A 14,870-nucleotide genomic window follows, 5' to 3' on the forward strand; every position below is an offset into this window, starting at 1 on the left:
CTTTCCCTGGAGGTGGATTCCGCTGTTTTCGGAGCAGAAACATACAGCTGGCTCAGAGGAGGTGTAAACCACTGGCTCCATGAATTGTACTGGTGTCTTTCAAAGCATGGGGGAGGGGGAGAAAGGTGAGGAGACAATAGTATGGGAGTTGGTGAAAAACGTGTTAGGAGACAGTATGGGGAGGGGGAAATGTGAGGGGGAAGTATGTGGAGGCGGGGAATGTGTGAGGAGACGGTATGGTGAGTGGGAGAAAATATGTTAGAAGACAATGGGGGGGTGGGGGTGGGGAAGGGTACAAATGTGAGAGGACGTTTTATAGAGAGGGGGAACATTTGTAAGACAACAGCATGAGGAGGGAGGGAAAATGTGCGAAAAGTAAGTATGGGGAATGTGTGAGGAGGCAGTGTTGGGAGAAGAGAAATTGGTGAGGTGACCGTATGAAGGAGAGGGAGGAAATGTTTCAGGAGACAGGTATGGTGTGGGGAGTTGTGAAGATACAGTATGGGGAAGAAATGTGTAAGGTGACAGAATGGAGGGAGAAAACAGAGGAGACAGTATGGTTATATAAATGGAAGGGGGAAGAGTGTGAGGAGGGTCCCCAGTGTAGAGAATGAACAGTAAAGGGGGGGAGGGGGAGACACACTGTGTGGGGACAGTGTTAACAGGGCAATAGCATGGAGAGGAGAGAACAGTGTGCAGTTCAAATACCATAAGAAAAAGACTGAAAAGAAAAAAGGAGCTAATAGGGTACTAATGTTAAAGAACGTTTGTAGGAAATATCAGATGTGCTCACCTGATGCAGTTGTGAAATAGACAACTGCTATTGAAAATGTGTAGGTTACGGCTGCAGCAGGCACCACGAGGAGGTTAGCATTAAACGATCAAAGAGAAGTGGATTCCCGCGCTGTCATAAGAAGAGAATCAGCAGTAATGGTTAAATTGTGATTTTATTATGCATTTCAGAGATCACATCTCCTTCCTCAGATAAATCACAGAAGAAGAACATGTGTGACTTATCTGAGGAAGGAGATCTAATCTCTGAAATGCGTAATAAAATCACAATTTAATCATTACTGCTGATCCTCTTACGACACAGTGGGACTCCACTTCTATTTGATTATTTGAAGCACCATAAGAGGGGTAGTGTGGGAATCATATTTTGTACAGATAGTACAATGAGTAGCAATTATTCAGCATAGAGCAGATATTTTTTATTCTTCGACATGTGCCAGGTATGCTGCAGAAGATGGAAGTCTGCAGAGGCAAACTGTGGACATGTAAAGTCATAATGGCATCTGGACAAGGTTGAGAAGTAAAGAGAACAACTCCAATAAGAGAACAGATCACCTTTAAGGTACATGGATGTAAAATGTATATTTCTGATACGCCCTGTGTCATCTCATCAGTACTGTGGTTCCTGCATGGTCCACAGTCTGAGGATAGCTGATAACAACTGACAGTATCTCCTTACCAGTGTTAAGGACATCCTGGGAATTGTAGGCTCACATGATACAATTGTACATGGGGCTGACCTGACATAACTGATCGCAGTAGTGAGCTTGGTGCTACATTCATGTACTCTTGGTAGTTTTGGTGAAATATTCCTGTACTGCTTGTGGTTCTGTATATATACACTGTTGGTAATTCAATTTTGTATTCCTGCACTGATGGTGGTTGTTATGATGCATTTCTGTACATTTGGTGGTTCTGGTGATTTATTCCTGTACAGTTAGTGGTTCTTGTGATGTATTTGTGTACAGATGATGGTTCTGGTGGTATATTTTTGTACTGATTGTGATTCTGGTTATCCATTTCTGTAATGTTGGTGGCTTTGATGATGTATTTCTATGCTTTGCTGTGATCGTGTATATAATATGTAATAATCCATAACTTGTCAGATAATACATGACTACGTTAATTAAGTATTGTGCCATCTGAGAGTTAAAGGTTACTGCATTTCAGTTTATGTCAGGAGAATTAAATATAAAATTAAGCAATGTAGCATGCTCAGTCCTAACAGCATGCAACATACCCACCGTCTGGAATTGGCTCGGCTGTGACTGAGCATGTGTAACTAGCAGCGCTATGCTAATCTCCCAAAATCTCATTAGTGAGCATGTTCAACCTCTGGTACATTCATTGTTTATGGGACTGCCACAGAAAGCAGAATACAGTACTATAGACAAAAAAAAAAGCAGAGGTTGAGCTGGCACACCACCACACCATTCAAGATAGGGCTCTGCAGAGGCCAGTTCTTGGCATCCTGAATTCCATTCTCTGAATCGCTGGGGGTCTCATCACTGGGATAGAGGTTAATGTTAGATTCTGGGAATTTCAATTAATAAGTACATGTATAAATTTGCATTAAGAAAAGAACTGCGCAAGACCAACACAGTTGGGTGGTAATAAGAAAATGGTCTAACCTTCATAGGGATGAAGAGTGAGCGGGGGGAATGGTTGAGGGCACTCAAGTGTCCTTTTTGTGATCCTCCTGCAGATAATTCAGAGGGGTGAGGGCCATGGTGAGTGATGGCTGGTTGTGGTTTAACTACAGCTGTCAACTTTTGCATACCATTTTCTGTACGAATACCATGAGAAAGGTTGACTAAGGCACTTGTCGGCACACGGTAGCCTCTTGACTGGGAACATCTAAGAAAACAAAATCGAAAAATGTATTTAGTTTATTTTTTTTAAAGTAGAATCCTAAAGGAATTAGCTGACTAAACAGGTTTTCATCTCATTACCTTATATTTAAGCCACCAGGGAACTCCTCATCAAACAGTACTTCAAGCAAGACATCAGCATCTCTCTCCGCTGCAAGTACATGAACAGAGACAGGAATATTTAATATTATGGCAAAATCATGTGTGGTCTCCAGAACAAGCTGTGTCCCCTTAAAGGGAGTACATTTTATCAAATTGAATTTGTACTTTCGAAGATATACACAGAGGAAAGTAAGCAAGATTAACTGCTAAAAAGAATGTAATGCTCAGATTCGAAAAGATTTCCGTTACCTCCTTTAATCCCGATGACTGTGCCTCTAAGCCCCAATGGGACAGAAAAGCTCTCCCGCACATTGACAACGCGGTCAAACAGGCGAAACTCTGCATCTCTGTCTGGAACAACCCCAAACTGCTGTTCAAGAGGCTGAAGAAAGCAAGAATACCATTATAAATAACAAGTGAAAGATCATAGATTACAGACCCCTCAAAGTAGCAGAAATTAGTGGGAAATGTATCACCAAGTATCAATGGAATCTTGTTATGCAGAAGTCTGGAAAAGCGGTGTGACAGCCTCTGTAGGAGTTATACAGAGGTAGTTCCAGCCCCTTGGATTCGTTTTCACATAAAAGCTTACAATCTAATAAAGTGTACTGCACACATTATAATCCCCCACTAAACTGTGATTGCAGCGTTGCCCCTATGTGGTCCATACATCATTACTGGAGCCCAATGAGCAGAGGCCAGCATGAACAGTGAAAAGAAGGTAGCACAGGGCGGAGGGGATTTATCAAGGTGATATTGTAAAGCATTTCAAACTTTTGTTAAATAATGTCATAGGGATTTTACAGCCACTTTAACCCCTTCATCCCCTAGTGAACTTCCATTTTGCTTTAGTTTTTTCCTCCCCTTCTTCCAAGAGTCATAACTTTTTATTTTTCCATCAATATTGCCATATGAGGACTTGTTTTTTGCAGGAAGAGTTGTTGTCTCTCGCGGCTGTGTGTGGTCAGCACTGGCTTCAGCGCTGACAGAAGATTGACGGGAGGATGGGCGTGCATATTAAATGAGCGGGCCCACATGATCACAGCAGGCGCTGCTACAGCCTGCTCGTGCCCCTGATGACCCGCTCCACCGCAGCACCCTCATTCCCCGCAGCCATGACCCACATTCAGATTATAAAACCAACCACCCCACTTTCCCCTAACATTTGGGGGGGTGCGTCTTATAGTCTGAAAAATACGGTATAATATATATACATATATAGAGCTCCAATCAGAACAGCAGACCTATATAGGGATGGCCAGGAGTTTGCTTCTGGTGGGGAGGCGACCTAGGGTGTACATGTACGTCCTAGTTAGAGAGGAGTCACCCCCCTAGAGTTCGGTTCGTCAAACGGAGGACAAATTCGTTGAACTAATTCAAACCCCATTGACAATGGCAGGTAAACAAACACATACAAACACATTTAAAACACCTTCTAAAAGGTGTCCAAAAGGTGACAACTCACAAGACACCAAACACACATGGAAAAGTAACAAGGACATATACTCATGCGAAAACAAAAAAGAGATGGACGAGCAAAAAGGAGGAGGAGACACAGATATAGGCATGTCATGCCCTTCTAAAATCATGTAAAACACAGCAAGGGGACTCCAAGCAGAGTCTCCTTTTTTCCAAAAATTGGGCCACACACACACACCACTTAAGTGGCATCACTTGTCCCCCAATTGCAAACTTGACAGATTGATTTGCATCAAGCACATTCAAAAATACGCCAGCCTTAACTGTCCCCAGGATGACACCGGGGTAGCAAATTCCTTGCTGATCCATTACTTGTTCATCTTGATGAACGTTAGTCTGTCCACATTGCTGACAGATAAGCGCACGTGTGTCCAGTGACACACCCAGCAGCACTGAGGACCCGTTCCGAGACAACGCTGGCTGCGGGACACGACAAGATCTCCAAGACGTAAGTGGCGAGCTCAGGCTATTTTTCAAGATTGGAAGCCCAAAATGAGCAAGGCTCCAGTTGTACAGTCATGGCATCGATGTTCATTTGGAGATACTCCTGAATCATCCTCTCCAGCCGTTGACTATATGTCAGACTTCTTGTCTCTTCTGGCCTTGCAAAGGATAGTCTAAAAAAAAAAATTATGAAACTATTCCATAAAAAAAGAGAATTTTGTTTACTTACCGTAAATTCTTTTTCTTATAGTTCCGACATGGGAGACCCAAACCATGGGTGTATAGCTAGCGCCTCCGGAGGACACACAAAGTACTACACTCAAACGTGTAGCTCCTCCCTCCGGGCTATATACACTCCCTGGATGACAATCTATCCAGTTCAGTACAAAAGCTGAAGGAGGACATCCACCCATAAGTAGAGAGAGTAAAACTCGGCAAAACCAGAACTCTGTCTACGAACAACAGCCGGTGAAACACACGGAACAAAAAACTGCCAACAGGCAACAGGGAGGGTGCTGGGTCTCCCATGTCGGAACTATAAGAAAAAGAATTTACGGTAAGTAAACAAAATTCTCTATCGTTCCTTCCATGGGAGACCCAAACCATGGGACGTTCCAAAGCAGTCCATGGGTGGGAAATAAACCAAACTGAGAAGTAGGCAAAACCTAACTTCACAAATGGGCGACAGCCGCCTGAAGGATGCGTCTGCCCAAGCTCGCATCTGCCGAAGCATGAGCATGCACCTGGTAGTGCTTCGAAAAAGTGTGCAGACTGGACCAAGTGGCAGCCTGACACACCTGCTGAGCCGTAGCCTGGTGCCTGAAAGCCCAGGAGGCACCGACAGCTCTGGTCGAGTGCGCCTTAATCCCCGGCGGAGGAGGCACCTGAGAACTCTGGTAGGCATCGGCGATAGCCGACCTAACCCAACGAGCTAGGGTCAGTTTAGAAGCAGAGAGACCCTTGCGCTGACCCGTGGTTAGCACAAAAAGTGAGGTGCACCGCCGAAAAACGGCGGTGCGTGACACATGGATTCGGAGCGCCCGCACCAAATCCAAGGTGTGCAACGCCCTCTCAAAGCGATGCACAGGGGCCGGACAAAGAGAGGGCAATGAAATGTCCTGGTTAAGGTGGAAGGAAGACACCACCTTAGGGAGAAAGTCCGGAGTTGGACGAAGAACCACCTTGTCTTGGTGAAACACCAAAAAGGGGGATTCCGAAGAAAGCGCAGCCAAATCAGAAACTCTCCTGAGAGAAGTTATGGCTACTAGAACTAGAAAGACAACTTTCTGTGAAAGTCTAGACAAAGGAACCTCCCTGAGAGGCTCAAAAGGGGGTTTCTGTAAGGCCGTGAGGACCAGATTAAGGTCCCAGGGATCCAAGGGCCGCCGGTAAGGAGGGATGATGTGAGATGCGCCCTGCATGAAGGTGCGCACCTGAGCCAGTCGGGCGATACGCCGCTGGAACAATACCGACAAAGCCGACACCTGTCCCTTGAGGGAATTGAGGGACAGACCTAACTGTAGACCTGACTGTAGAAAAGACAGGATGGTCGGCAAGGAGAACGGCCAAGGAGCATGGCCGGAAGAGCGACACCAGGACAGGAAAATTCTCCAAGTCCTGTGGTAAATCTTGGCCGAGGAAGACTTCCGAGCCTGAGTCATGGTGGAGATGACCTCAGAGGGAATGCCTGAAGCCGTCAGGATCCAGGACTCAAGAGCCACGCCGTCAATCTGAGAGCCGCAGAATTCTGGCGGAAGAACGGACCTTGAGAGAGAAGGTCTGGGCGGTCCGGGAGATGCCACGGCACCTCTACGGACAGGCGGAGCAGGTCTGGGTACCAAGCTCGCCTGGGCCAGTCCGGAGCAATGAGTATGACTCGACGGCCCTCCGTACCGATCTTGCGCAGAACCCTGGGCAGGAGCGCTAGAGGGGGAAACACATAGGCCAGACGGAACTGAGACCAATCTTGAACCAGTGCGTCTGCTGCGAAGGCTTGAGGATTGTGGGAGCGAGCCACGTAAACCGGAACCTTGTTGTTGTGCCGGGATGCCATTAGATCCACTTCCGGAGTGCCCCACTTGCGGCAGATCGATCTGAACACTGACGGATGCAGGGCCCACTCGCCGCCGTCCACGGTTTGACGGCTGAGATAATCGGCCTCCCAGTTTTCCACGCCTGGGATGTGGACTGCAGATATGGTGGACTTGGAGTCCTCCGTCCACTGGAGGATTCGTTGAACCTCCAACATCGCCAGACGGCTGTGAGTCCCGCCCTGGTGATTGATGTAGGCAACCGCTGTCGCGTTGTCCGACTGAACCCGAATGTGCTTGCCCGCCAACAGGCGGTGAAAGTCTAGGAGAGCTAGAAACACAGCTCTGATCTCCAGCACATTGATCGGGAGGGCTGATTCGGACGGAGTCCAAGTGCCCTGTGCTCTGTGATGAAGAAATACCGCTCCCCAACCGGAGAGGCTGGCATCCGTGGTGAGTATCACCCAGGACGGAGTCAGGAAGGAGCGTCCCTGTGACAGGGAGAGGGGCTGAAGCCACCACTGAAGGGAGTTCCTGGCCTGTGATGACAGAGCCACCAGCCTGTCCAAGGAAGAGATCCGCTTGTCCCAACAGCGGAGAATGTCCAGCTGCAAGGGACGCAGATGGAACTGGGCAAAGGGAACCGCTTCTATTGACGCCACCATCTGACCCAGCACCTGCATGAGGTGTCTGATGGAATGACGGTGGTGCCTCAGCAGAGAGCGCACCGCCAGACGAAGGGACTGCTGTTTGACTAAGGGCAACTTGACAAGTGCCGGCAGAGTCTCGAACTGCATCCCTAGGTACATAAGTACCTGGGTCGGGGTCAGAGTGGACTTGGGCAGGTTGACAAGCCACCCGAACTGAACTAGCGTGGCGACAGTGAGAGAGACACTGCGCTGGCAGTCTACACTGGAGGAGGCCTTGACTAGAAGGTCGTCCAGGTAAGGAATCACTGCCAATCCCTGGAGGTGCAGGACCGCAACCACTGCTGCCATGACCTTGGTGAATACCCGAGGGGCCGTGGCTAAGCCAAAAGGGAAGAGCCACGAACTGGAAATGTTCCTCTCCGATTGCAAAGCGTAGCCAACGCTGGTGTGAGACCGCAATAGGCACATGCAGATAGGCATCTCTGATGTCGATGGATGCCAGAAAATCTCCTTGGGTCATTGAGGCAATGACCGATCTCAGAGATTCCATGCGAAAGTGCCGCACCTGAACATGCTTGTTGAGAAGCTTGAGATCCAGGATGGGCCGGGAGGAACCGTCTTTCTTGGGGACTAGAAAGAGGTTTGAGTAGAAACCGCTGAACCGTTCCCTGGCGGGAACCGGAACAATTACCCCGTTGGCCTGCAGAGAGGCCACGGCCTGAGAGAAGGCGGCGGCCTTGGAGCAAGGGGGTGTGGACAGAAAAAATCTGTTTGGCGGGCTGGAAGAAAATTCTATCCTGTAGCCGTGGGAGATAATATCCCGCACCCACTGATCGGTGACGTGTTGGAACCACACGTCTCCAAAGTGGGAGAGCCTGCCACCGACCAAGGACGTTGCTGGCGCAGCCAGGTAGTCAAGAGGAGGCCGCCTTAGTGGCAGCGGCTCCTCCAGTCTTTTGAGGACGCGGCTTTGCGCGCCAGTTCGGTTTACGATCCTTGGCTGCGGTAGTGGACGCGGCCGAGGGCTTCGAGGATGACCAGTTAGAGGAACGAAAGGAACGAAACCTCGATTGGATCCTGCCCTGGACAGGTTTCCTGGCCTTAGTTTGAGGCAAGGAAGTACTCTTCCCGCCAGTAGCCTCCTTGATTAGGTCATCCAGCTGTTCCCCAAACAGCCTGGACCCAGCAAAAGGGAGACTCGCAAGGTACTTTTTTGAGGAAGCGTCTGCTTTCCACTCTCGAAGCCACAAGATCCTGCGGATCGCGAGGGAGTTAGCGGAGGCCACCGCCGTGCGGTGAGAAGCCTCCAGGATGGCAGACATGGCGTAGGATGCAAAGGCCGAAGCTCGAGAAGATAAGGTCTCCAGCTCAGGCATAGAGTCCCTGGTGAGGGAGTGCATCTCCTCCAGAGAGGCAGAGACTGCCTTGAGAGCCCACACTGCCGCAAAAGACGGGGAGAACGAGGCTCCAGCCGCCTCATATACAGACTTGGCCAAAAGGTCAACCTGGCGGTCAGTGGGATCCTTAAGAGAAGTGCCATCAGCCACAGCCACGACTGTGCGGGCTGAGATCCTGGACACCGGAGGGTCTACCTTTGGGGACTGAGCCCATTCCTTAACCACCTCTGGTGGAAAAGGAAAACGGTCATCTGAACTACGCTTCAGAAAACGTTTGTCAGGACAGGCCCTGGGTTTGGTAACAGTGGCCTGAAAGCTGGAGTGGTTAAAAAACATACTCCTAGCTTTCTTAGGTGAGGTAAACTGGTGTATCTCTACCAGAGAGGCTTGTTCCTCAGACTCTGGTGGGTTGAGGTTCAGTACGGAGTTAATGGACGCAATCAAGTCACTAACATCCGCATCACCCTCAGACAAGTCAATGGGGTACATAGAGGTAGCGTCTGAGCCCACAGTAAACGAGTCCTCCTCGCCCTGCACCTCGGCACGTGAATCAGAGCCGTGGGAAGAGGAAGGAGAAGGGTCCCTGCGTCTCCGTTTAGGGGGACGGGGTCCTGGGACATGCTCTGAGAGCTCTGCAGAGCTAGGAGCAGCCGAAGCACCCTGTGAAGGGGGCTGATGCATGGACAGCAGTGTCTGGGACAACTGCCCCATGGAGTCTGCAAAAGACCTGGAAAGAGCTTGTGAAAAAGATGCTACGCAAGCCGGGGGTTCAGCCACCGGGGCCAAAGCAGCCGGAGGGACCCCTGCGGAGGCTCCAGGCTGAGACACAACCATGTTAGCACAGGCATCACAATGTGGGTATGTGCTTGGCTCTGGCAGAATTAGCTTACAAGCAGTGCATATAGCGTACATGTTTGCAGCCGTTCTCCTAGTTACAGACATGCTGCTGATGGTGGAGGCTCTGCAGCCAGAATACACTCCTGTAGAATGCCTGAGTGTAATAAAAGTCCACAACCAGAGGTTGTGGCTTACCAGCCCGTGCTCTGTGTGCCCTCCGGATTCCACCGCTCCCCTGTGAAGTGTTAGCCTTCCTGATAGAATGCAGCTGCAGCATCCAGCTACCTCTAGCGCAAGAACGCTGAGAAAATGGCGCTGGGAGAGGAGGGGGGGCGTGTTATAAGCCCAAGAGCGGGAAAAACGGAGGGCAGAGAGATACAGGACGACATACAGGGGAGGGGACATCTCCCCAAGGAGGAGAGCCCTCCCCTCTGCTGGTCGGGCGGTGGGCGGCGCTGTATGCAAAACATGCAGAGAAGCCGAAACCGAAACTAGGCCCAAACAGAAGCCGGGGCCTAGATTTAACAATGCGGCCGACGAGCAGGCACCTTCGGCACCTTCGGCGCGGTTCTCAGGGGAAATCCCCAGAATCGGCCGGATTTTACAGTAACGTTAAAACACATACTGTCCCCCTAATAAAAGTACCCGGGACCCCTGAAAAACGTCTCTATACTTAGCTTTGAGACGCAGGGCCATGTCCCTGGAGAGGGGGGTAAATGCTCCTTCCAGCAGGGACCAGACAGGGCTGCGGATGGAGACCGGTCTTCTGCAAGCAGAGAGGACCGTGGAGGCTCCCACTTCAACCCAGAGCCTCTTAGAGGATGTGAAGGAGCGCGGCATGTGAAGGCTCCAGCCTTATAAAGTCAACCTTAACAGCACCGCCGACAGAGTGGGGTGTGAAGGGACATGCCGGGAGTCCAGACTGGACCCGCTTTTCTTCCAAATCTTTAAAAAAAAATAAAAATGAGAAAAAAATTATCAGAGAATGCAAGTGTGTGTTCCTCCTGAAACACAAAGTATTGAACTGGATAGATTGTCATCCAGGGAGTGTATATAGCCCGGAGGGAGGAGCTACACGTTTGAGTGTAGTACTTTGTGTGTCTTCCGGAGGCGCTAGCTATACACCCATGGTTTGGGTCTCCCATGGAAGGAACGATAAAGAAATTGCTGTTACCACCAGATACGGTGTTGCTGGTACGGTTTGACTGATTATGACGAGACAGTCCTATGTTTGGCAACTTACAACTGGGAGATTCACTCTGTGCACCACTGGTGTTTGGTGGAAAAACCGAGCTAAGATTGCATAACAGCTTCTGCTGATACTCCTGCATACGTGCGTCCCTTTCTATGAGTGGAATTATTTCGCCAAATTTGGACTTGTACCGGGGATCTAAGAGTGTGGCAACCCAGTAGTCATCATTACCTCTAATTCGGACAATACGAAGGCAAGTAGTGAAGCAAGAAGGCGCTCATGTGTCTTGCACATCCATGCGAACCAAGTCCTTGCTGTGTTTGTGGCGGCGAGGTGATAACCGTGCTTCCTTCCTCTAACATCTCCCCCCAACCTCGAACAACCGAAATTTGACCAAGGTCTCCCTCATCTGCTGAGTCTTCCATGCCCATCGCCAGTTCGTCCTCCATTTCTTCCTAGGCTCCTGCACCTTCCTCAACAGTTTGGCTGATACCATGCGCCCCTTGTTAATCCCTCTCCCCCACCATCCCATGCCTGCCGCCTTGGTGATGCTGAACGTCTGGACCTTTTAGATCTTGGTATCCCTTAAGCATATTAATCCTCCTGTACTTCCTCCTTCCTCTTGTCCCACCACCTGACTCCGAATACAGAGTGTGCTTCAGCATGTAAATGACTGGAATTGTCATGCTGATAAAGGCATTGTCAGCGCTAAACATATTTGTCGCCATGTCGAAACTGTGCAGAAGGGTGCATAGGTCCTTGATCTGAGACCACTCTAGTAGCGTGATCTGCCCCACCTCTGCATCTCGTTGGCCCAGGCTATACGTCATAACGTATTGCACCAGGGTTCGGCGGTGCTGCCAGTCGCAGCAACATGTGGAGAGTCGAATTCCAGCATGTCACCACATCGCATTTCAGGTGGTGAACTGACAGGTCGAAAGACTTCTGGAGCGATGCAAGTCTGTCAGCTGCGCCGGTTGAATGGCAGAAGTGAGCAGAGAGTGACCGTGCCCTGTGCAGAAGCCCATCTAGGCCGGGATAGTGGCTTAAAAATTGCTGGACAACAAGGTTCAACATGTGAGCCATACAAGGCAAGTGTGTGAACTTGCCCCGGCGAAGAGCCGCACCTAGGTTTGCAGCATTGTCGCACACGGCTTTCCCTGGCTGCAGGTTGAGTGGAGACAACCATTTACTAAACTCGCTCGCAATAGCTGACCACAACTCCTCAGCTGTGTGACTCTTATTTCCCAGACATTTCAACGTAAAGACCGCCTGATGCCGTTGAGCTCTGCTGCCAGCATAGTAAGGAGGTGTGCGGGATTCCTTGTGCGCAGTTACAACGCGGGTGGCCTGACCAGACAGGCTTTGGGCGGAGGTGGAGGACCCAGACAAGGTTGAGGCGGCAGAAGCAGTGGAGGAACTCAGACATACACAGGATTGACGCACAACTCGTAGGGACGGCAAGACTTGTACAGCAGACCCTTCCCAATCTCTCACCATAGTTACCCAGTGCCCAGTCAGCGACATGTAACGCCCCTGTCCATGCTTACTGGTCCAACAAGGAAGCGGTGATGTTGTGTGAGCGACATGCTGGTGTAGCGCAGGCACGACTTGGAAAAGTAGTGGCGACTGGTACTGGGACACACCCTATGGACATAAGGTCTCGAAAATCTTCTGTGTCCACTAGGCAGAAAGGCAGCATTTCTGTAGCCAACAGCTTGCAGAGAGTGAAAGTCAACCTCTTAGCTTTGTCATGGCTAGGAGGAAATGGTCTTTTAATTGTCCACATCTGAGGGGCTGAGATCTGGCTGCTGTGCGGAGACGGCGTTGAGTAGGGTGTCCCTGGAAAACTGCTGGTCTGTGAGGAAAGTGCAGGCGGAGACATGATGTTGCCTTCATCCAAAGTTGGTGCTCTCGATGTCTGAGAGCTCTACACCAGCAGCTGTTTCCCCTTCCAAAACAACTGACGACCTGCCAATCAAACTGCCTGTTGCAGTTAAAGAGGTGGAAGGTCGCTAGGCTGCATTGTAGCACAGTGAGCTTCCCACTGGGACTTATGATTGTAATTCATGTGACGATGATGGACGAAGTAGTCAAACTAGTGAGTTTTTGGCCTCTACTTACAGATTGGCGACAATTTTTACAGATCACATAAGTTGGGAGATCCTTTGCGATGTCAAAAAAAGACCAGGCTAGGCAAGTATTCAAGCCGATGCAACCTGCAGAGCCATCCCAACTTGTGCTCAGAGGTTGTGGCTGAGGATGCAGTTGTTGACGTGCTACCAGTACTCCGACTCTGTCCAGGAAGGCGCAAGCTAACCTCGTCGTCAGTCGCATCGTCCTCCACCGCCTCTGCTGACCTCCTCGAGTGCCTGACTGTGGGTTGACAGTAAGTGGGATCTACAACCTCATCATCAACCTGTGTGTTTGCACTCCCCTCACCCTCAGACCCAACCTCTTCCTGCCCTGACTGAATAGTTAAGTTGTCATTCCAATCAGGTTTCTGAGTCTCATCATCATCATCAGTATGTTCCTCATTGTAACACCTCTTGGTGGAGACAGTTTGGGAATGAGGGTCTACAATATGCTCAGAAACTTGGTCATCAGGGCCTGAATCTGACTCACAAAGCTTCTGGGCATCACTGCAGATCATTTCCTGGTCTGTACTCACTGTAGCTTGGGAGCAGACCTCTGATTCCCAGGCTATAGTGTGACTGAACAGCTCTGCAGACTCGCCCATCTCTGTTAGACCATATTCTGCAGGGCAGGAGGAGACTTGAGAGCTGGTAGAAAGCAAGTGCGATTGGGGCGACAACTCAGGACTGTTTTTTGGATGTTGAAGTGGAGGTGGAGGACAGGCCACTTGTTGGAGCCCTTGAGATCCATTCAAGCATGTTCTTTTTTTGTGCATCATCTACCTTTGTTAGAGTTTTTCGGTTCCGTAAAAAAGGGATCACATCAGATTGTCCATGGTAAGTAGTAGACATCTTACTTTTGCTGGAAGATGGCCTTTCTTCAGCAGATGTTACTGTAGCTTTACCACCTACCCCACGGACACAAACTTTTTTTCCCTTTCCAACACGCTTGTTCCCCTTTCCACCAGCATCTGTCCTTTTGCTACTCATTTTGTTTGTGACCAGATTGGACACTTAAAATGTCGTAGCAAAAATGGAGAGGTGGTGTACAATGCAGAGGTGGTCTAGCTTTATTGACAGCTGAAGAACCAACACTGACTATCCCTGACAATGAAACTATGCCCCTAAAAGTGTCTGCACTGTTTGCAATTAAAATTGCGTAGCAAAAATGGGCAGGTGTATAGAATGCACAGGAGCTGTAGCTTGCTGGTCAGCAAAGGAAGCCTAACTTTCTATCCCTGCCAATGAAACAATGCCCCAAGGAATTGCCTGAGCTGATGTAGCCAGACGCTGTTATATAAACCCCTGCACAGCATTGGCACAGACCTGCCTAGTAACAATGGCTATGAACGGCTGTAATGCAGCCCTGAAAAGGGCTGAAATTACAAGTAATCCCTAATCCCTAAAGCGCTGTGTAGATTGCACTGTATGTCTATAGCGCACACAGCAGCGGGAGCGGTGACTGTCACCCACCCGCAGCAGACAGATAATGGCGGCGACGGGGAAAATGGCAGTGTCTTATAAGGCAAGGACATGTGACATGCACAGCCTATGACACATGCCCATGCTTGTCTGGCAAAAATCCACTTTGGTGTGTGTGTCTGATTTGCTGACAGCCTGGCCCGCCCCACTGTGTTCGTGCGGTTAAGGGTGGGTGTGGGGCGATCGCCATTCTTTCAGCACTCAGCAGCAGCACTGATCTAAACCCCCCCCCCCCCTCGCACACTATACGCTGAATTTTGATAATATCACGATTCACAGTGACTCACACTATCACAGTGAAAAGCCAGCTAGTAACTAGCTATACTTTTTGGTGATCGAACCGTTCTCGAACGTAACTCGAACTGACGAACTTTAAGCAAATCGTTCGACTTCGTCGAACGACTTGAACACCCCCCAAAATCACTCGAACATGAAATTGGCGAACCGTTCGACTCGAAC

At 49.6% G+C, this 14,870-nt stretch overlaps 1 protein-coding gene across 2 annotated transcripts in view; it reads right to left on the bottom strand.

Annotated features, from left to right (window-relative positions):
• The window catches only part of XRN1 (5'-3' exoribonuclease 1), a 278,851-nt gene that overhangs the window by 58,397 nt on the left and 205,584 nt on the right, over positions 1-14,870 (bottom strand). The window contains exons 29-32 of one of the 2 annotated variants that reach the window (XM_075340782.1): positions 3,015-3,147; positions 2,745-2,814; positions 2,573-2,649; positions 2,424-2,491 (exon numbers count right to left, since the gene is read on the bottom strand). In XM_075340782.1, coding sequence (XP_075196897.1) covers positions 2,424-2,491; positions 2,573-2,649; positions 2,745-2,814; positions 3,015-3,147 — 348 coding nt within the window. Of the gene's footprint in view, positions 1-2,423; positions 2,650-2,744; positions 2,815-3,014; positions 3,148-14,870 lie in introns of both variants that reach the window. The other variant, XM_075340781.1, reaches the window with a different exon arrangement.

This window comes from Anomaloglossus baeobatrachus, chromosome 3, assembly GCF_048569485.1.
Source record: "Anomaloglossus baeobatrachus isolate aAnoBae1 chromosome 3, aAnoBae1.hap1, whole genome shotgun sequence".
In the NCBI taxonomy this organism is placed as follows: Eukaryota; Metazoa; Chordata; class Amphibia; order Anura; family Aromobatidae; genus Anomaloglossus; species Anomaloglossus baeobatrachus.